This window comes from Manihot esculenta, chromosome 4, assembly GCF_001659605.2.
Source record: "Manihot esculenta cultivar AM560-2 chromosome 4, M.esculenta_v8, whole genome shotgun sequence".
NCBI lineage: Eukaryota > Viridiplantae > Streptophyta > Magnoliopsida > Malpighiales > Euphorbiaceae > Manihot > Manihot esculenta.
The window spans coordinates 244,165-266,754 of NC_035164.2; the positions used below are offsets into that span (position 1 = coordinate 244,165).

At 42.0% G+C, this 22,590-nt stretch overlaps 1 protein-coding gene across 3 annotated transcripts; it reads right to left on the reverse strand.

Annotated features, from left to right (window-relative positions):
• Positions 1 to 14,951: 14,951 nt before the first annotated feature.
• LOC110613205 (NAC domain-containing protein 89) lies at positions 14,952 to 20,303 on the reverse strand. 3 transcript variants are annotated; one of them, XM_021754227.2, is made up of 5 exons: positions 20,210 to 20,303; positions 19,795 to 20,003; positions 18,815 to 19,068; positions 15,833 to 16,105; positions 14,952 to 15,599 (listed from the first exon to the last, which is right to left on the reverse strand). In XM_021754227.2, the coding sequence occupies exons 2-5, from the start codon at positions 19,982 to 19,984 to the stop codon at positions 15,165 to 15,167; spliced, it is 1,152 nt and encodes a 383-aa protein (XP_021609919.1). In that variant the 5' UTR covers positions 19,985 to 20,003; positions 20,210 to 20,303; the 3' UTR covers positions 14,952 to 15,164. The 3 variants fall into 3 exon arrangements, with proteins under 3 accessions (XP_021609919.1, XP_021609918.1, XP_043811732.1); XM_021754226.2 differs by having other exon boundaries at positions 20,141 to 20,221; XM_043955797.1 differs by lacking the exon at positions 20,210 to 20,303 and adding an exon at positions 19,612 to 19,628 and having other exon boundaries at positions 19,795 to 19,952.
• Between the last annotated feature and the right edge of the window lie 2,287 nt (positions 20,304 to 22,590).

Below are 22,590 nucleotides of genomic sequence, written 5' to 3' on the forward strand. Positions count from 1 at the left end.
GTTTCTCCAAAATAGATCTGAGATCTGGGTACCATCAGCTGAGGATCAGAGATGAGGATGTGCCAAAAACGGCTTTCAGGACCAGATATGGGCATTTTGAGTTCCTTGTAATGCCGTTCGGGTTAACTAACGCCCCTGCAGCATTCATGGATCTCATGAACAGAGTGTTTAGTCAGTACCTGGATCACTTTGTTATTGTCTTCATAGATGATATCTTGGTGTATTCCAGGAATGCAGAGGAGCATGCCCATCATCTGCGGTTGGTTTTGCAGACCTTGAGGGAACATGGCTTGTATGCCAAGTTCTCTAAGTGTGAGTTCTGGCTGAGGAGCATTTCGTTCTTGGGGCATGTAGTGTCAGAGAATGGGATAGAGGTGGACCCCAAGAAGACAGAAACTGTGGCTAACTGGCCTAGACCCACTTCAGTGACGGAGATCAGGAGTTTCTTGGGTTTGGCAGGTTACTACAGGAGGTTCATTCAGGACTTCTCGAAAATAGCAACTCCTCTGACCAGACTAACCAGGAAGAATCAGAAGTTTCTGTGGACCGACCAGTGCGAAGAGAGTTTCGAAGAGCTTAAGAAGAGGTTGACTTCAGCACCAGTTTTAGCTCTGCCATCTAGTGATGAGGACTTTACAGTCTTTTGTGATGCGTCCCGTGTGGGACTGGGTTGTGTACTGATGCAGAATGAGAGGGTGATTGCTTATGCTTCTAGGCAGCTGAAGAAGCACGAGTTGAATTACCCCACTTATGACCTTGAGATGGCAGCAGTAATCTTTGCGCTCAAGATGTGGAGGCACTACCTCTATGGGGTAAAATGTGAGATCTTTACAGATCATAAGAGCCTGCAATACATCCTGAGTCAAAGAGACTTGAACTTGAGACAGAGGAGATGGGTGGAGCTGCTGAGTGACTATGATTGCAAGATTCAGTATCATCCGGGTAAGGCGAATGTTGTGGCAGACGCCCTAAGCCGGAAGTCACTAGGCAGTCTATCCCACATCATGGCAGAAAGGAGACCAGTGGTGAAGGAGTTTTACAAGCTCATTGATGAAGGTCTACAGTTAGAGTTGTCTGGTACCGGTGCTTTAGTGGCCCAAATGAGAGTGACACCTGTGTTTCTGGAGCAAGTGGCTCAGAAATAGCATGAGGACCCAGAGTTAGTGAAGATTGCCAGGACTGTTCAGTCAGGCAAGGACAGTGAGTTCAGATTTGACAATAAGGAGATCCTCCGCTATGGGAGTCGATTGTGTGTACCAGATGACATAGGGCTAAAAGGAGACATTATGAGAGAGGCTCATAATGCAAGATACAGCGTTCACCCCGGAGCCACCAAGATGTATCAAGATTTGAAGAAAGTTTATTGGTGGCCAGCGATGAAGAAAGAAGTGGCACAGTTTGTGTTAGCCTGCGAAGTGTGTCAGAGGGTGAAGCTGGAACATCAGAACCCGGCTGGAATGCTTAACCCGCTACCTATTCCAGAATGGAAATGGGAGAATATAGCTATGGACTTCGTAGTGGGGTTACTGGCAGCGTCCAACAGATTGGACTCCATATGGGTGATTGTGGACAGACTCACCAAATTTGCTCACTTCATCCCTGTCAGGAGTGGCTACTCTGTGGACAAATTGGCGCAAGTATATGTGGATGAGATCGTCAGGCTGCATGGGGTTCCGGTTTCAATAGTGTCGGATAGAGGGCCCCAGTTCACCTCCAGGTTTTGGCGGAGTCTGCAGAATGCCATGGGTACTAGATTGGATTTCAGCACTGCCTTCCATCCCCAAACGGACGGACAGTCCAAAAGGACCATCCAGACTATCGAGGATATGCTTAGAATGTGTGTGCTGGACTTTGGCGGTTCTTGGAGGCAACATCTACCTTTGGTGGAGTTTGCCTACAATAACAGCCATCATGCTAGCATCGGGATGGCTCCATATGAAGCTTTATATGGGAGGAAGTGCAGGTCACCTGTTTGCTGGGAGGAAATTGGAGAAAAGGCCTTGGCAGGGCCTGAGCTAGTAGAGATCACCAGCAGGGTGGTACCCATAATCAGAGAGAGAATCAAGACTGCTGCAAGCAGACAGAAGAGTTATGCAGACATCCGCAGAAGACAGGTAGAGTTTCAGGAGGGGGATCTGGTATTGCTCAAGGTGTCTCCAATGAGAGGAGTGGTTCGCTTTGGGAAGAAAGGTAAACTAGCCCCACGATACATCGGACCCTTTGAAATCTTGCAGAAGATTGGGAATGTGTCGTACAAGCTAGAATTGCCTGCTTCAATGGCAAGAATCCATCCGGTTTTCCATGTTTCAATGTTGAGGAAATTTGTGTCAGATCCGGGCAAGGTTCTTAGTGAGCCTGATGTGGAGATCCAAGAGGATCTCACCTATGTTGAGCAGCCAATACGGATCATAGACACCCAGATCAGGAAGCTAAGAAACAAGGAAATCCCGATGGTGAAAGTCCTATAGAACCACCACAATATGGAAGAGTGCACCTGGGAGACACGGGAGTCCATGCTCCAGCAATACCCTTATCTTTTCTTAGGTTTGTCCCTTGTGAGTTCTATGTGTTTTATGAGTATGTTATGTGTATGCCATGCTATGTGTTAGTTGAGGAACATTCGGGGACGAATGTTCTTAAGGGGGGGAGAATGTAATACCCGGCTAGACTCCGGTATCGGAATTCCTACCGTCCGGTGGAATCTCGGATGTCGGAGACCTCTAGAAGGGTAAAACCATGTTTTCATGAGATGTTTTAATGTTTTTGATGATTTTGAATGAAAAGGAAATGAGTTTTTGAATAAAAACAACCTTGGAGGAAAGCTCAGGTTCGGCCGCCGAACCTCAAGTTCGGCCGCCGAACATGCATGCGTTGCGGGTGTGCTTTAGGCCCCCGAAAGCATAAGTGAGGGAAGTCCAGGTTCGGCCGCCGAACCTCAAGTTCGGCCGCCGAACATGGCATGCATGCGGAGGCACATTCGGCCCCCGAACGTGGCCTGGCCAGCCACTATAAAAGGGTCCCTTAGCCGAAAACGGGCGAGTTTTTCCCCATTTTCGGCCAAGGTGAGCTTTCGCCGCCCCTCACCGATCTTTGATGTTTTTCCTCTAGATCTTTCAAGTTTTTCACTTGTTTTAACTTTGTTTTGAAGATTTGAGCTTTTGAGCAAAGTTTTGGAGCTTTGAGGTTCAAGAACTCAAATCTCTCCCAACCCCAAGTTTGGTCGCCTCTACTCTCGATCTTCAAGAGGTAAGAGTCGATCTCTAGCTTATATTATGTTTTAAGTAAGTTTTATGAAGTTCATGGGGGTAGAATGCATGTTTAGGTTTAAGTTATGTTTATGGGTATAAATGTATGTTCATGAACAATGTGGCTTGCAATGCTTGTGTATGTGTGTTGTAGTTGGGGTTTAAGGTAGTTTGAGACCCCTAGGAGCTTGTATGCATGTTTTGGTTGAGCTAAATGCATGATGGTTTGAGTTTGGAGGCATTTGTGCATGTTTGAACCAAGTTTCTGCCCTTTGGGAGAAACCAGGTTCGGCAGCCGAAGGGACTTTCGGCCGCCGAACCCTCTTGTGGAGGCAGCCTTCGGCTGCCGAAGCTTGCCCCCGAAAGGAGACTTTCGTCTCTGTCTGGGAGTTTCGGCCGCCGAAAGTGCCGCCGAACATGCATGAGTTTCGCCTCTGTCTGGGAGTTTCGGCCGCCGAAGGTGCCGCCGAACCTGCCTGACTTTCGGCTCTGGAGGGACTTTCGGCCGCCGAACCTGCCGCCGAAAGTGCCCTGTCCAGCCTTTCTTTGCATGTTTTGCATGGATGTTTTGAGATGTTTTAGGGGGTTTTTGGGGGATGTTTTAGAGTTATGTTCTAGTATGTTGGTCCCTCATTTGAGTCCACCTGTGTAGGTTTGGACCCGAGGAACCGAGGACCCCAGCAGTGAGTCAGCTGCTTCAGTCAGTGTCAGAGCTAGCCAGAGGTGAGTGGAATGACTCTTATGCTTTTAAATAAATAAATCAGTTTTGAGCATGTTCATGCATCACGGATGCCATGTGATATTCTAGGATGCTTGCATTAGAAATCACGAATATGTTGCATTGCATAATATGTTGTTGATGTGGATGAATGTTGAATGATCCATTAGCCCTCATATGTTATGACATGATGATATGATATGGAAGTCCAGGTGTGGCCTGCACTACGCCCCTGGCACTATGTAAGAGAAAGACCGGATGTGGCCTGCACTACGCCCCCGGCATCATGGATTATGTATGTTATGTTATGTTATGTATAAGAGAAAGACCAGGTGTGGCCTGCACTACGCCCCTGGCATGATTGGATTATGTAGAGGGCTAAATGGTGACAAGTTCATCCTTGATATGATTAGTTGTGATGTGATGCATTTCATGTTATCATATGTTTTAAATGCTTTACTATTCTGCTCACTGGGCTCTAGTAGCTCACCCCTCTCCCAAATTCCCCAGGTTTGCAGGTACGGGTTAGACAGAGAAGTCAAGAAGAGTAATGAAGTCTTATGTATGTAATAGTTAGAAAGTGGACATGACAGATTGTATAATGATGTATAGATATGTAATGTAATGATATTGAGGTTAGAAGTGTGCTTGACCATAGTTTAATGTAATCCCTTTTGAAACATGATCTTAATGTTATTGATGTCCATGTTTAGCCAACTCAACTCTTGTTATGCCACCCATTGGGGGCATTGATGAGATCCCACAGAGGGGTCAAGTTTATGATTATGTATATGTTCAGTGCATGCACAGGTTGAGTTTGGTGGATGATAGAATGTATGAAAGAAAAGTTTTAAATTTTTATGTATGATTGTTGATCATGTATGGGATTAAACAGGTTTACAGGTTGCATGTCAGGCTTGCTACGGGTCCCGGCGGCCTTAAGCCGATCTGGATCCTAGCGCCGGTAGCGGTCCGATTTTCGGGTCGTTACAGAATGGTATCAGAGCCCTAGGTTCATATGGTCGGACCTAGAGTGTCGGGCTCATAGATGTTATAGAAGGTCAAGCACAGTAGGAAAGGTCATGTCCACTAGGATAGGATGTGGAGTCCTGTCTTACATGATGATGTGAAATGCTATGATATGAATGATATGCTATGATGTGTGATGCGGGTTCATGTGTGCCCACATGAACCATATGATGCTAATGTTTATGTGATGTGTACTGTTTTTCAGAAAACAGGATGAGAGGAACTCGTCGATCAGCAAGATTGACTGGAGTACCACCTGAGGATGAGGGCACGAGCGCCCGTCCTCCAGCATTGCCTAGGGCAATGTCTAGTAGGTCTAGCAGAGAAAGAGCAGTAAGAGACCCTAGAAGGTCTTTGGATCTGGGTAGAAGCAGATCAGTCAGAGGAACAGTTCAGGGAGGAGCGTCAGAGGACATGGGGGATGATATGGATGTAGAGCAGAGGAGGGATGGCAGTCTGGGAGTCAGTATGTCAGAAGAAGGAATGGGAGAATCCCAAGGAGGCACTCAGGCCTCGGGATTTGTTCAGCCACCTTACTACCCACCCTTCTCACAAAACCCTGGGTATTCGATGGGAGGCACATCGGACTACCACAGCTTTAGCCCTTATCCCACACAGATGCCATACCCACCCTACTACCCACCATATTCACAGTACCCAATGTATCCACCTCCACCTTACTATCCAAATCCAGCAAACCCTACCCCAGGGGATGCTGCACCTCCTCCTCCTCCAGCAGAACCAGCAGCCCCAGTTACCCAACCTCCTAGACCTAGCTCAGCCAGTGGGAGCAAGGTCAAGATGACCGACTACATGAAGTTGGGTGCTCCCCAGTATGAAAAAGGGGATGACCCGTTTGTGTATCTGGAGAGGGTTAAGGTGATCACAGATGAGATTGGGGCTGATGATAGTAGAGCCATTCAGATGGCTGGGTTCACACTTAAGTGCAAGAAGGCACGAGAGTGGTTCAAGAATTATGTGAACCCGAAAGTGGATAGCATGTCTTGGGAAGAGTTTGCAAACGAGTTTGCAGGATGGGCTTTCCCAGATAGTTCAAGGGAGCTGAAGATGATAGAGTTTGAGCAGTTGAGGCAGACTGATGAGATGGGTGTAGAGGAGTTCACAGACAGATTTTTGGAGCTGTTGCCTTTTGCAGGGCAAAGCCTTGACTCAGACCAGAAAAGGTCAAGGAGGTATATCATGAAACTCCACTCCAGATATTCCTCCTTGATCCAGTCAGCAGATAGGGAGAGCTTCCATGCCATAGTGGATATGGCTCGGAAAATGGAGGCCAGTGCCATCGTTCAAGGGTCAGTTAAACAGTCAGTGGCACAGCCTTCTGGTTCTAAGACCCCAGGCTCTTCTTCAATGAGTGCAGCAACCTTCAGGTAGCAAGAAGTGGGACAGAGGTCCCAGGAAGTCTAAGAAGAACAAGTTCTGGAACAAGGTTAAGTCCAGTCTGGGACTAGGGAGTGGCTCAAGCTCTGGTGCGGATAATGCAGTTTGTGCAAGGTGTGGTAAGCCACACAGAGGAGTATGTCGGTTTGGGACGACGGCCTGTTACAGATGTGGTCAGGAGGGGCATATGTCTCGAGAATGTCCAAGAGCAGCCCCGATGGCACAGTCCCAGCAGACAGCTTCAGGCAGTGTAGCGCAGCCAGCAGCTCCAGCCATGACTCAGGCCAGTGGCAGAGGCAGAGGGAGAGGGGCAGCCTCTTCTTCAGCGGGTTTCAGAGGTGAAGGTCCATCAGCTCCAGCACGGATCTTCACGATGACTCAGCAGGAGGCAGATGCATCTAACACCGTGGTGGCAGGTAACTTAGTCATTGGTTGTTCAGATGTGTATGCCTTGATGGACCCTGGTGCATCTCATTCTTTTGTTACACCGAGAGCCGTCCAGAGGTTAGGGTTGATGATCTCTGAGTTAGAGTGTCCTCTCTGGGTCAGTGGACCCAAGTGTGATCCATCAGTGGCAGAGTCAGTCTGCCAGTGTAGTCCTGTGTTTGTTGAGGGAAGATGCTTGTCCGCCGACCTTGTGGTTCTAGACTTGACAGATTTTGACGTCATTCTAGGGATGGACTGGTTATCTACCCATGGTGCTACCTTGGACTGCAGGGACAAGGTAGTCAGGTTCAGAGGTCAGGATGGGTCAGAGGTTGTCTTCAGAGGAGACAGGAGGGGTACACCTAGAGGTCTGATATCAGCTCTTCAGGCTCGTAGGTTGCTTAGGAGGGGATGTCAGGGGTATTTGGCTCATGTGAGAGAGCTTAGCAGTCAGGTTAGAGAGCCCGCCTCGGTGCCAGTGGTTAGAGAGTTTCTAGACGTCTTCCCAGACGAGCTGCCAGGTTTACCACCTGCTAGGGAGATAGAGTTCGAGATAGAATTGATGCCTGGAACCCGACCGATCTCTATCCCTCCCTACAGGATGGCTCCAGCAGAGTTGAAAGAGTTGAAGGAGCAGTTACAGGAGCTGGTAGACAAGGGCTTCATCCGACCGAGTACCTCACCCTGGGGTGCTCCAGTTTTGTTTGTCAGAAAGAAGGATGGATCCCTTAGACTTTGTATCGACTACAGGCAGTTGAACAAAGTCACTACCAAGAACAAGTACCCTTTGCCAAGGATCGACGATCTATTCGACCAGCTAGCAGGAGCGGGTTGTTTCTCCAAAATAGATCTGAGATCTGGGTACCATCAGCTGAGGATCAGAGATGAGGATGTGCCAAAGACGGCTTTCAGGACCAGATATGGGCATTTTGAGTTCCTTGTAATGCCGTTCGGGTTAACTAACGCCCCTGCAGCATTCATGGATCTCATGAACAGAGTGTTTAGTCAGTACCTGGATCACTTTGTTATTGTCTTCATAGATGATATCTTGGTGTATTCCAGGAATGCAGAGGAGCATGCCCATCATCTGCGGTTGGTTTTGCAGACCTTGAGGGAACATGGCTTGTATGCCAAGTTCTCTAAGTGTGAGTTCTGGCTGAGGAGCATTTCGTTCTTGGGGCATGTAGTGTCAGAGAATGGGATAGAGGTGGACCCCAAGAAGACAGAAACTGTGGCTAACTGGCCTAGACCCACTTCAGTGACGGAGATCAGGAGTTTCTTGGGTTTGGCAGGTTACTACAGGAGGTTCGTTCAGGACTTCTCGAAAATAGCAGCTCCTCTGACCAGACTAACCAGGAAGAATCAGAAGTTTCTGTGGACCGACCAGTGCGAAGAGAGTTTCGAAGAGCTTAAGAAGAGGTTGACTTCAGCACCAGTTTTAGCTCTGCCATCTAGTGATGAGGACTTTACAGTCTTTTGTGATGCGTCCCGTGTGGGACTGGGTTGTGTACTGATGCAGAATGAGAGGGTGATTGCTTATGCTTCTAGGCAGCTGAAGAAGCATGAGTTGAATTACCCCACACATGACCTTGAGATGGCAGCAGTAATCTTTGCGCTCAAGATGTGGAGGCACTACCTCTATGGGGTAAAATGTGAGATCTTTACAGATCATAAGAGCCTGCAATACATCCTGAGTCAAAGAGACTTGAACTTGAGACAGAGGAGATGGGTGGAGCTGCTGAGTGACTATGATTGCAAGATTCAGTATCATCCGGGTAAGGCGAATGTCGTGGCAGACGCCCTAAGCCGGAAGTCACTAGGCAGTCTATCCCACATCATGGCAGAAAGGAGACCAGTGGTGAAGGAGTTTTACAAGCTCATTGATGAAGGTCTACAGTTAGAGTTGTCTGGTACCGGTGCTTTAGTGGCCCAAATGAGAGTGACACCTGTGTTTCTGGAGCAAGTGGCTCAGAAACAGCATGAGGACCCAGAGTTAGTGAAGATTGCCAGGACTGTTCAGTCAGGCAAGGACAGTGAGTTCAGATTTGACAATAAGGGGATCCTCCGCTATGGGAGTCGATTGTGTGTACCAGATGACATAGGGCTAAAAGGAGACATTATGAGGGAGGCTCATAATGCAAGATACAGCGTTCACCCCGGAGCCACCAAGATGTATCAAGATTTGAAGAAAGTTTATTGGTGGCCAGCGATGAAGAAAGAAGTGGCACAGTTTGTGTCAGCCTGCGAAGTGTGTCAGAGGGTGAAGCTGGAACATCAGAAGCCGGCTGGAATGCTTAACCCGCTACCTATTCCAGAATGGAAATGGGAGAATATAGCTATGGACTTCGTAGTGGGGTTACCGGCAGCGTCCAACAGATTGGACTCCATATGGGTGATTGTGGACAGACTCACCAAATCTGCTCACTTCATCCCTGTCAGGAGTGGCTACTCTGTGGACAAGTTGGCGCAAGTATATGTGGATGAGATCGTCAGGCTGCATGGGGTTCCGGTTTCGATAGTGTCGGATAGAGGGCCCCAGTTCACCTCCAGGTTTTGGCGGAGTCTGCAGAATGCCATGGGTACTAGATTGGATTTCAGCACTGCCTTCCATCCCCAAACGGACGGACAGTCCAAAAGGACCATCCAGACTATCGAGGATATGCTTAGAATGTGTGTGCTGGACTTTGGCGGTTCTTGGAGGCAACATCTACCTTTGGTGGAGTTTGCCTACAATAACAGCCATCATGCTAGCATCGGGATGGCTCCATATGAAGCTTTATATGGGAGGAAGTGCAGGTCACCTGTTTGCTGGGAGGAAATTGGAGAAAAGGCCTTGGCAGGGCCTGAGCTAGTAGAGATCACCAGCAGGGTGGTACCCATAATCAGAGAGAGAATCAAGACTGCTGCAAGCAGACAGAAGAGTTATGCAGACATCCGCAGAAGACAGGTAGAGTTTCAGGAGGGGGATCTGGTATTGCTCAAGGTGTCTCCAATGAGAGGAGTGGTTCGCTTTGGGAAGAAAGGTAAACTAGCCCCACGATACATCGGACCCTTTGAAATCTTGCAGAAGATTGGGAATGTGTCGTACAAGCTAGAATTGCCTGCTTCAATGGCAAGAATCCATCCGGTTTTCCATGTTTCAATGTTGAGGAAATTTGTGTCAGATCCGGGCAAGGTTCTTAGTGAGCCTGATGTGGAGATCCAAGAGGATCTCACCTATGTTGAGCAGCCAATACGGATCATAGACACCCAGATCAGGAAGCTAAGAAACAAGGAAATCCCGATGGTGAAAGTCCTATAGAACCACCACAATATGGAAGAGTGCACCTGGGAGACACGGGAGTCCATGCTCCAGCAATACCCTTATCTTTTCTTAGGTTTGTCCCTTGTGAGTTCTATGTGTTTTATGAGTATGTTATGTGTATGCCATGCTATGTGTTAGTTGAGGAACATTCGGGGACGAATGTTCTTAAGGGGGGGAGAATGTAATACCCGGCTAGACTCCGGTATCAGAATTCCTACCGTCCGGTGGAATCTCTGATGTCGGAGACCTCTAGAAGGGTAAAAACCATGTTTTCATGAGATGTCTTAATGTTTTTGATGATTTTGAATGAAAAGGAAATGAGTTTTTGAATAAAAACAACCTTGGAGGAAAGCTCAGGTTCGGCCGCCGAACCTCAAGTTCGGCCGCCGAACATGCATGCGTTTCGGGTGTGCTTTAGGCCCCCGAAAGCATAAGTGAGGGAAGTCCAGGTTCGGCCGCCGAAACTCGAAGTTCGGCCGCCGAACATGGCATGCATGCGGAGGCACATTCGGCCCCCGAACGTGGCCTGGCCAGCCACTATAAAAGGGTCCCTTAGCCGAAAACGGGCGAGTTTTTCCCCATTTTCGGCCAAGGTGAGCTTTTCGCCGCCCCTCACCGATCTTTGATGTTTTTCCTCTAGATCTTTCAAGTTTTTCACTTGTTTTAACTTTGTTTTGAAGATTTGAGCTTTTGAGCAAAGTTTTGGAGCTTGGAGGTTCAAGAACTCAAATCTCTCCCAACCCCAAGTTTGGTCGCCTCTACTCTCGATCTTCAAGAGGTAAGAGTCGATCTCTAGCTTATATTATGTTTTAAGTAAGTTTTATGAAGTTCATGGGGGTAGAATGCATGTTTAGGTTAAAGTTATGTTTATGGGTATAAATATATGTTCATGAACAATGTGGCTTGCCAATGCTTGTGTATGTGTGTTGTAGTTGGGGTTTAAGGTAGTTCGAGACCCCTAGGAGCTTGTATGCATGTTTTGGTTGAGCTAAATGCATGTTGGTTGGAGTTTGGAGGCATTTGTGCATGTTTGAACCAAGTTTCTGCCCTTTGGGGGAAACCAGGTTCGGCAGCCGAAGGGACTTTCGGCCGCCGAACCCTCTTGTGGAGGCAGCCTTCGGCTGCCGAAGCTTGCCCCCGAAAGGAGACTTTCGTCTCTGTCTGGGAGTTTCGGCCGCCGAAAGTGCCGCCGAACATGCATGAGTTTCGCCTCTGTCTGGGAGTTTCGGCCGCCGAACCTGCCTGACTTTCGGCTCTGGAGGGACTTTCGGCCGCCGAACTTGCCGCCGAAAGTGCCCTGTCCAGCCTTTCTTTGCATGTTTTGCATGGATGTTTTGAGATGTTTTAGGGGGTTTTTGGGGGATGTTTTAGAGTTATGTTCTAGTATGTTGGTCCCTCATTTGAGTCCACCTGTGTAGGTTTGGACCCGAGGAACCGAGGACCCGAGGAACCGAGGAACCGAGGACCCGAGGAACCGAGGACCCGAGGAATCGAGGACCCCAGCAGTGAGTCAGCTGCTTCAGTCAGTGTCAGAGCTAGCCAAAGGTGAGTGGAATGACTCTTATGCTTTTAAATAAATAAATAAATCAGTTTTGAGCATATTCATGCATCACGGATGCCATGTGATATTCTAGGATGCTTGCATTAGAAATCACGAATATGTTGCATTGCATAATATGTTGTTGATGTGGATGAATATTGAATGATCCATTAGCCCTCATATGTTATGACATGATGATATGATATGGAAGTCCAGGTGTGGCCTGCACTACGCCCCTGGCACTATGTAAGAGAAAGACCGGATGTGGCCTGCACTACGCCCCCGGCATCATGGATTATGTATGTTATGTTATGTTATGTATAAGAGAAAGACCAGGTGTGGCCTGCACTACGCCCCTGACATGATTGGATTATGTAGAGGGCTAAATGGTGACAAGTTCATCCTTGATATGATTAGTTGTGATGTAATGCATTTCATGTTATCATATGTTTTAAATGCTTTACTATTCTGCTCACTGGGCTCTAGTAGCTCACCCCTCTCCCAAATTCCCCAGGTTTGCAGGTACGGGTTAGACAGAGAAGTCAAGAAGAGTAATGAAGTCTTATGTATGTAATAGTTAGATAGTGGACATGACAGATTGTATAATGATGTATAGATATGTAATGATATTGAGGTTAGAAGTGTGCTTGACCATAGTATAATGTAATCCCTTTTGAAACATGATCTTAATGTTATTGATGTCTATGTTTAGCCAACTCAACTCTTGTTATGCCACCCATTGGGGGCATTGATGAGATCCCACAGAGGGGTCAAGTTTATGATTATGTATATGTTCAGTGCATGCACAGGTTGAGTTTGGTGGATGATAGAATGTATGAAAGAAAAGTTTTAAATTTTTATGTATGTTGTTGATCATGTATGGGATTAAACAGGTTTACAGGTTGCATGTCAGGCTTGCTACGGGTCCCGGCGGCCTTAAGCCGATCTGGATCCTAGCGCCGGTAACGGTCCGATTTTCGGGTCGTTACAGAATGAATGGAACAATTGGTACTCACTCTCACCAGACTATTCCCTTAAAGTGGGAGGTCAAGGGTTCGAGTAGTGGGGGAGGCGACCTAATTTCCAAAGGGAAATTTGGGCGAAATCCACTTGGGGAAGGATGCATTCGATGCGAGAACCCAAGGGGACAAATCCTGCCAGGAACCCGTGAGGGTGAATGGATGTTAAGAGCTGTTCACGACGCCAGTGGAAAGCCCGAGGTGGCAAAGAGGCCAGGCGAGAGATAGCCATGGGCCGTGAACGGTAACAGTACCGGGGATCACGTCCGGGCTGTTACAAAATATATTTTGGATCTTTTAGAAGAAATTGGTATGTTAAGTTGCAAACCAACAAAAACTCCCTTTGAGAGCAATCACATGTTACAAGCAAGGATTGGTGAATCAATGGATATAGGCAGATATAAGAAATTGGTAGGTAGACAGTCTTTTGCATATTCGATCAGACATAGCATATGCAGTCAGCTTAGTCAGTTAGTTTATGCATGATCCTCGTGAGTCTCACATGTAAACTGTTTTTTGCATTTTGCGATACTTGAAGTCTGCTTCTAGAAAAGATCTCATATTCTCTAAATACAATCATTTTCGCATATATTCATTCACAGATGTAGATTGGGTTGGATCTCTTGATGATAGAAGCAAAAAAATAAAGTGTTGTTACTCGATCAAATACTGAGGCGGAATATAGAGCGATGACACAAGGTATTTGTAAACTCCTATGGTTGCAGAGATTGTTGGGGGAATTGAAACTACTGGAGAGGGATAAACTCCTCTTGTACTGTGATAACAATGCTGTCATTAGTATAACTCACAATCAGGTTCAATATGACTGAACGAAGCATATAGAGATTGATCGACACTTCATTAAAAAGAAATTAATAAATAGTGTCTTGAGGTTAGATCATGTGACTTTCGATGAACAGCTAGTTGATGTGTTTACCAAATAGCTTAACAACAAAACCTATTATATCTTAGTTTGCAAGTGGTGTATGTGTGATATATTTGACTGACATAGAAAGTTCTTGATTAGGAGGATTCAAATTTTTGGAATTCTAATTAGACTTGATTTAAGGGATTTTATTATTTCTAATTCAGGTTGATTTTTTGAATTTGTAAAGATTAATTCAATTGAAATAAAATAAAAAAATTTTTAAAAAATTCTTTAGATGGATAGTGAAATTTTGATGTATTTTTATTTTGCATATTTATGGTGCTGAATGATGGGGGATTCGATTTTTTAGTCTATCTGCGTATGAGATTCGGTGGCTCGTTCTTTGCTTCTCTGGGAAGTTTTTTTGACTTCGTGATGTTTGCGTCTCGAGACTGCATTGTTATGTTTGATGGGTTACGCTCGAATAGGCTGATGATCGGCTGAGATTTACTTTGCTGCCTCCTTTGGTTTCTTGATCTGTCGGAGCCGCTGCTGTCTTTTTTTTTTTTCTAGATCTTGGTCCTTCGGCGTCATGTTTGATTTTTTCAGTTTATGTTGGTTTTCCTGTTGTTGCCGTGGCCTTTCTTGGTGCAAATTTGGTTTTCATCGTTGTTTTGGGTTCGGTAGCGCAGTGAAGACGAGCGAACGGCGTGCATTGTGTGATCAAGATTTGGCGTGTTTTCTAGGCTGTCTTGTGGCTTTGGGCCGCGTTTAAGTCTGAGTTGTGGATTGTGTTTTTCTAGATTTGGAGTGATTCTTTTTGGATTGAGCTCTGGTGATTCAGATAGTGAACATTTAGATTGAACAAATTTTCATTCTCTTTATAACTTGGTCAAAAGAAAAAATCAGCCTGGGCCCATCTTCGGGTCTCCTTGAGATTAGATAAAGCCAATATATTCCATTATCATAGCATCCAGTTGGGAGAAATCCTTTGCCACGCGTGGGGTGGCAGCCAAGCATGCAGAAACACAATTCAATCGCTTCGCAACCTATAATGGCCCAACTCCACATCAGCATTTCTCATCAGTCCTACCATCAGGCCATGGTGTAAGCTGGACTCAATTCAATCGCTGAACTCTAGCGGTTGTAAATTGTAATGATACTTGATAAACAGTAATGAACCTTCCAAATTCTGCTATTTCATTGTCTTGAATGTTGGGGTCGGCCACTTCCAACTCTCCAACTACACCTACATTATTGAACATATACACACTGCTTTTCAAATCCATTGAATAGCCATTGTTTGTTTTGGCAGTCCCTGTACACCATTCCAAGAAAGGTTTCCAATTCCAAAATCCTACTCAAACAAATAGCTCATAGCTACACCAAAAAGAAAGAAAGAAAGAAAAAAAAAAGGCAACCTTTAAATAAATGCGAAAGTCCCCACATCTCACAGGTCAAACTCCCAGAATCTTTGCTTGATTCTTAAACGTGTACCCTAACATTAAACATTAAGTGTGATGAGAAGGGAAGAGGGAGAGAGAGAGAGAGAGAGATCTTGCTGATTTGGCATTTTACAGTTTCATATAAAGCCTTGAAGAGGATGCCATGCATTGCTCAGTTCCAGAGGGCTCTGTACAGGGCTCCATATGTGATTCTTTTCACTTGTTGAAAACCTCCCAACAAAGAAAGTAACAAAACCAGCAAAGACAGAATAATAAAAATTCTAGAAATCAGCTTCTGATTGCCCCTCCTAACTGAGAAGAAATCAAGTACGCATTTTGGTGATTCCTCAGATGTCTTTGCATTGGAGACGTCATGCGTTTTCTTGTCTAATTTGATTCTTCGGTTTGCTGTTCCTTGCATAGGAATCGACTGTAAAGGAAGTGATTGTGAAGCAATTAATTCAGGAGGCTGTTGAACTTCTATCTGAGCCTCAGGCTTACTAGCAATAACTGGAAACTCCAAGATGGCAGACAATGAAGTTTCATCCAGCTTAACTATATCATCTTTCAGTATATCAGCATAAAAATCATCTTGATTATCAGAATCCTGGAATTTAAGAGCATAAAATCAGACTTTGAGATTGCAACTGAAGTCTCGACCACGTGGAAATAGAATTTAGAACAGACGATAGGAGGTGCCTTCTTATTGAGAACCTCCAACTTTTGATGTCAAAACCAAGACTACGACGTATAGTATAGCCGCTTTAAAACAAAAAATAAAATAAGAAGAGAATGGACTTTAAAATTATAATAATAATACAAAAACAAATAAGCGAACACCTGGGGACGGCTAGAAGATTCTGCCAAAAGAGCCTCATTTGATAGTTTCTGTTCAGATTCTGATGCAGAATCCAATTGCTCAATAGAATGAGAGTCGTGACTGCTACTACACTTTCTCGAGCATTCAGCTGTCTTCTCCCCTTCAGATGTGCCCGCCCGATCAAGACCACCTTCAGAAACTGATAACTGTCTTCTATTAAGAGAACTGCGGTTTGAATTGTCATTTGGACGAAACTCAACATTCCTACGAAGGCGGCAAACAACAAGAGAATCCTGCAGTTCACAAGGGGTAATTTAAACCACATACCTCATCATGTTTACAGAAAGAAAGCATAGCAACAGAAAAGCAAGTTCAAATTTACAATGAACAATGTTTGTCCACTAAAGAAATATCATAAAAAATGACATATGCAGCGAATGGTCGCATAACAAAACGAATTATTAATGCCATACCTTTAACAAGAAACTAAGAAAAATTTAAAAATCTAACAACATCCCAGCCATCTTCAATCAGTGGCAGAGGTACCAATCCAGAAAATTCTTCAATTATTGCTTTCTCAAAACTTAAACAGGCATTTAAATTTCTTCTCAAGGTTGATGCTTCAATATAAAATCACCCCAACCATTTCAATGGAATTCAGGTGTGTTGGCACTAAAAGCTTACACCAGCATATGGTGAAGCCTGTAGATATGCTAACTTCATACTGATCCATCTTTGAGCCATTCAACAGGGTGCACATTCTATTCATGAAAATCATCGAAAATAATTCATTCGTCTGACTAGAAAGTAAAAACTAATAGGCAAAAGCGACAACCAACCATACATCACTTTTCTTCAGGGTAACACTTTGGCTTTTATGAAACTGAAAGTCGCTGGGGCTTACTATAGCTAGTTGGAAAAGCAAGTTGTATATATATATATATATACAAAGTAAACCGCTTGCCTGATCAAGCTAGAGGTACAAAATTAATTTTGGAAGCTAGCTACAAGATGCTGCCTCCAGCCTAGGCTGCTACCAAAAAATGATAGGTTGAACAAAATCGCTGAAGATTAAAGGATGACCATAATTCTATCCTAGAAACCACCTGGTCGGTGCCATCAAAATCCTATTGTACATAAATGAATTATAATGTTTATTCATAATTATCGGACAAGTATATAATATGATCATAATGAAAAGGACAACATGATATCATATGAATAGCAGGGGGAGAGAGTGGCAATATAAACGTGGATAGTGACAGGTAAAAAAGACGATAATGATTATGATGAAATTGCCGGCAAAGGAAAAGAACAAGTGACCGATAAACCAAAACGATAAGTTCAAGTGTTCCATTTGCAAGAGTTAATATTCAATCATTTAATTTGGTAACTCTCTTTCTTTTAGGATAATGACTAACATATCTTTGATACCAACTTCTATTCAATTAACAAGGGGAAGCATTTCTCATGTCCAAAGTATCCATTTTGTGTGTCGGAAATGATAGCACATAAGCTCAAATGGTTCGAGCTTTTCTCCAAAAGGATGCATTTGAGAAAAAGATTTCTCTTGGGAAGGAAGCTTTAAAAGAAAACTTATTTCCACAAGAGGGATGACTTTGGCTACATAGATGTGTTAACAAACAAGTGGGGATTTAAAAAATCATGACGGGAAATAAGGACCAAATTGTAGTATAGTCACATCTACAAAACACCGAGTACAAGTCTATATCATGATTGTAAAATATGACGTCCAAGTCATGCAAGTCAGCCAGAAAAGCCATGTTTATGGCTAGTCGTGATCTTCAATTATGACTTGATAAGGTGGTGACAAGGCTGAAGGAGATAAGTTGACTAAACATGATGTTGTTTGTCTACTATTAAGGACCAAATGATTACTACTCATCCATTACTTATATATAGAGAGAGAAATGATCCTCCTACTTGTTTCTTTCTATCTTTCCATTTTTCTTTTCTTTTCCCCTCGCTCCCTTTCTCCAACAAGGTGTCAAAGCAGAAATACATACCCTGAAACTTAACTAATTAATATTGCACAAGAAAAGGTTATATATCTCACTTAAGAGGAGCTTTGGTTTACAATCATCAAGCACGTACACCTATAACTAAATAAGAAACTATAATTAACTTGATAACCAAAAATATTTCTACATGTAAATTATTCCAAAAAGAAAATGGTGCAAGATTGTCGAGCCAAATATTTACTATTGATCCACTAAAGTAAAACACTTGTCACCACCTTCTTAAGCCAAGAACCATGATGGCTTATTCTGGTAGACTTGCACTACTTGCATTTAACAATCACGACAAGACATGCCGTGTTCCTTTTCCACAATTTGCAGAATTTGTGCAGACATGCATTCAGGTTTTGTAGATGTGACTACACTTTATAGTTTTGTCCCTAGTTCCTGTCCTGATCTTGAATCACAACTTGGTTGTTACAGCTCCTTTGGGGCCAAAACTTACCCCTTTAGGGAAATGCATTTTCGCTCACCCCATTTTGGAAATACTTTTCTGAGATGCACACTTTTGGAAAAAGCTCGAAGCAAGTTTCAGCTACAAGTGTAAACTATAATACCAAAAGCAAAGGAGATAGAACGAAGGAGAGAAGAGAATAGTTCAAGGTTTTTTTAAAAACAAAATAAAAAACTTGGACTAGTTCAAGTTTCAAGAAAAAGAAATTTCTCCCAGTTTTTCTTTTGTCTGCAGGTTATCAATAAAGTGGCAACAACCAAAATGTCATCTCAATCAAAAGGCTTTCTCAATGAAGAAAATTTTCATCTCAAGTGATCCACGCACATTATATAGGTTAGCAATAAAGTGGCAGCAACCAAAATGTTCCATAACTTGAAGGCACTATTTATTCCCTCAAGGTGAATTTCAAAACAAGAACTAGTTATTGAAAATTGTGTCCCATCTCAAAGAAGAATGCTCCAGGTAATAATAATAATAATAAAACAATTCATCGGTAATAGCAGAATCACCTGGGATTTCCCATCCATGCAATATTCATGCATAATCCATTCTGTCCTTTCCCCTTTGGGTGCACGACCAGTATGAAACACAAGAGTTCTCTTCGTACCAATTACAACAGAGCCAGACTTAACATTTCGTTCTTTCCCGGTTGCCTTCCAGTAACCCCGTTCCGTTGCCCTCCTACTTTGTGAACCATTTGGATATTTTCTTCCACGAGCAGAAAAGAAGAACCATTCATTATCTGACTGGATGATAGATTTGGCTGGTTACAAATAATCCAGCACTAATCAGTGACCAAACCAGGAAAAGTTCTGCTTAGTTTATTAAGAGAACTGCATCCTGATGCCAATCCACCATCACAATACACATATACAATTATGCATAAACGAGTTTCAGCATTCTACATATGAATTCTAACAGTAGCATTATCCCCTTATTAATTTATCCATATGTATTCATTCAAAGATATTGCTTAACAGGCATAACCATAAACCAAATTTAAAAACTGGAATAAGCCAAAAGAATATACAAAACTGTTTCTGTTGATAGCACGCTACAGTTGCGCCAAAATTAAAAAATAATGTGTCGAGCTTGAACAGATCGATTTGAATCAAATCTTAACTGAATTGAAACTGAACCAAAACCAAACTACAACTGAGAAAATCCATTCACTGTAATCCAAAATTTCCAATCATTACGAGCCGCTTTGGGACTTGAAACGCGACTGAGCACCGAGCACATATATAATAGAAACGAAATTAGTATTTTTTAAAAAATAGATAATGGAGGTAAAAATTGGACCCACTCTTTGGAAATGGACTCCTATTGTCATCGGAGCACGTGTCAAACATGTAAAGCCCCAGCATGTAGTTGAAGTCGAACAAATATTACGCGTGGACGAAAACAATAAAATGGGAAAAAAAAATGATAACTTGTTTTTTTAAAGAAAAAAAAGAAAACAAGAGAGAAAAAGAGAGACAGAGTGAACCTGGCAAATCCCATGGCTCGTATTTGCAAATTTCAACCTCGGAAATGACCTCTACACATTTCTCATCTCCGTCGAACTTCTTTTTGAGGTAAAAGGAAATCAGTTCTACGTCAGTCGGAGAAAACCGAAACCCTGGAAACATCGACGACGCTTCTATCGACAACTGCGTCTCTTTGGACACACCAGCCATAACCTCCGTTTGTTTATCTCTGGAAAATAATTTTGAGACGGTTAGAAGTTTTTCTGAGAAAGAAGAAGAAGGGGAAAAAAGATAAAAAAAAGACAAAGACAATAATCATAATAATAAAGTATATCTGAGAATTGAGAATTCTTTGCTTTGCTTTGCCTTTCGGTTGCTATGTGGAAGGAAAGAGATTTATTTTTTCTTCTTGTGTTGACTCCTGAGTCGGCTTACCTTTGCTTTGCCTTGTCGGGCGTTTTTATTTATCGAGGGAATTGAGTTTAGCGTGTCCAGAGGCAGAGCTCTCCTCTTTCCCAAGAAATGCAAGTGAATCGCATTGGCACGCGACCGTTTGTACGGACCGCCATTGTGACGTGTCTTGTTCCATTTTCATGTTCTTTTATTGGGGGCAAATCGCCTTTTTAAAGTCTCGCGTAATTTAACTGCTGGGAAAAAAATTTTAAAATTTAACTGTACTTTTTAAAAAATTATTATTATTTAGTTCACGATGAAATTCATTAGATGATTTTTTATAAAATGTTGAAGTTATTTTATAGTTATTGTTAAAATAAACGTTATTTTTTAATTAATGTATATAATGTCATGAAAGTAAGAAATTTAAATGTTTTAATTTTTTTTTATAAAATGGATTTTTTTGAAGAAAATTGCATTTCTATTAGTTAAGTATTTCCCTTCTTTATAAATAATTACTTTAAAACTTTTTATAAAATTTTATTTTGAAATCATAATAAAATAGAATTTAAATATAAAGAAGACTAAGAATTTGAAAATTATAAAAAAAGGAAATATAAAAATTAATTTAAATCATAAAAATTCAAAATAAATTATTTTTCAATAAAAATTTAATTTTAGTTTTACTTTGTAATAAATTATCATAGGCATTTTTTACAATCTCGATATTCTTTTCTTTTCCATAAAAATATAACAGATTAAATAACTTTATTGAGTCGATAAACTTTTTAATTTAGGAATTGTAATAGAATCTTTGGTATAAATAATATTCTTTTATTAGTTAAAATAAAATTAGAAATTGATTTTTCCTATAAATTTTTATTGCCTTATATTATTAGCAATAGATTCCTTGTCCCTAAACAATATATTCTTTATCGCTAAATCATATAATTGGCAACACATTTTACACTCTCACTAAAGATATTCTATTTTATCAACATAAATTTTTAGTTTAATTAATCTTTTGTAAATATTTTATTTTATATTTTAATCATCAAATTTAATTAGAATTTAAGTAATAAAAGAATCCTTTAACTAATTATATCTAAATGAAAAAAAAAATCTATATAAATGATACTAAATTTTTTATATTATTTTATTGTCAATTAAAATTAAAAAAATATATTTATAATTATTAAAATTAACTATGAGCAATCTTATTTTTTTATATATTAAAGAATAATTTTGTTTGCAACTTGCATGGACTGTTATTTATATTTGTTATTTTTTTTTATAAAAAAAATCTTTTTAAATTTTTGATAAATTTTGAAATAGTCAAGTAGGTTATAATAAATTTTTTGGTTCGAAGAAATCTCTAATTAAACAGTAAGATCGGATTAAACTATAATTATAGATAAATTAGATCGATTTAGATATTTTGTTAGTCACGTGAATCACATGTGTCTAATGTCGTTAAATTGGTGTTATCCACTGTTATCACCATTTCAACGTCTCTCTCGCTGAAGTTGTTCAATGGTTTTTTTTTTCTTCTTCGAATCGTTCCACAGCATATATAACGAGTTATCCGAGGATAAGAAGAGTTGTATTCCTGTGTGGTGGGAGTGTAGCGTTGTGGTGTTTCAGAGGAGCAGAGGGAGGAGCTTGGCATCAAGGTAAAAAGGGTACCTATCAATTACAGAGTTGCCTCAGCAATCGCCGCCGGCTTAAGAAAAAGGATTTTTAGGGTCGGGTATATTTTGGTGTTTTACGAGTTGGTTGTTTTCAGATTTTGAGATTTTGCGTTCATCTATTTATCCCTTTGTGTTTCCCTCTAGATAAGATAGGGAGATAGACGCACATACAGTGAAAGAGAATACAAACCAAAACTCAAAATGATTTCATCTCTCTTTTATCTTTTTACGGTGGGTCGGGGAGTAATACAGATAGAGATTGTAAAATAGAGGTTTTTATGAGAAGTGAAAGAGAGAGAAGGAAGAAGAGGAAAGAGTCGTGAATGAGAGAGAAAATTACAAAAAAAAAAAGGAGCAACCCATATTCAATCCTGCAATTATGGATAGAACAATGGCTATAGAGGAATGAGCAATCAAAAATAGATTCTGCTTTTACTGGATAAAGTATCAGCTACGTATATGGCAAGAGTTTGGAGTGCAGATAAGAAGAACTTTTGTCCATCTAACGGAAAGGTGGATAACAATTAATTTTTTGACTTAATTGTTTAATATTATTTAATTAAGGGGTTCAATGGATCAAAAATTTTATTGAAGGTTTAAGTGAATTTTTTAAAATTTGTTAGGACTTAAAGAGTCCTTTTGCCTTTTTTTCATATTAATGCATAATATATTGCATTTCATCAAAGCCCATAAGGTTATATACAAAGAGGGTAGACAGATACATTAATGGCA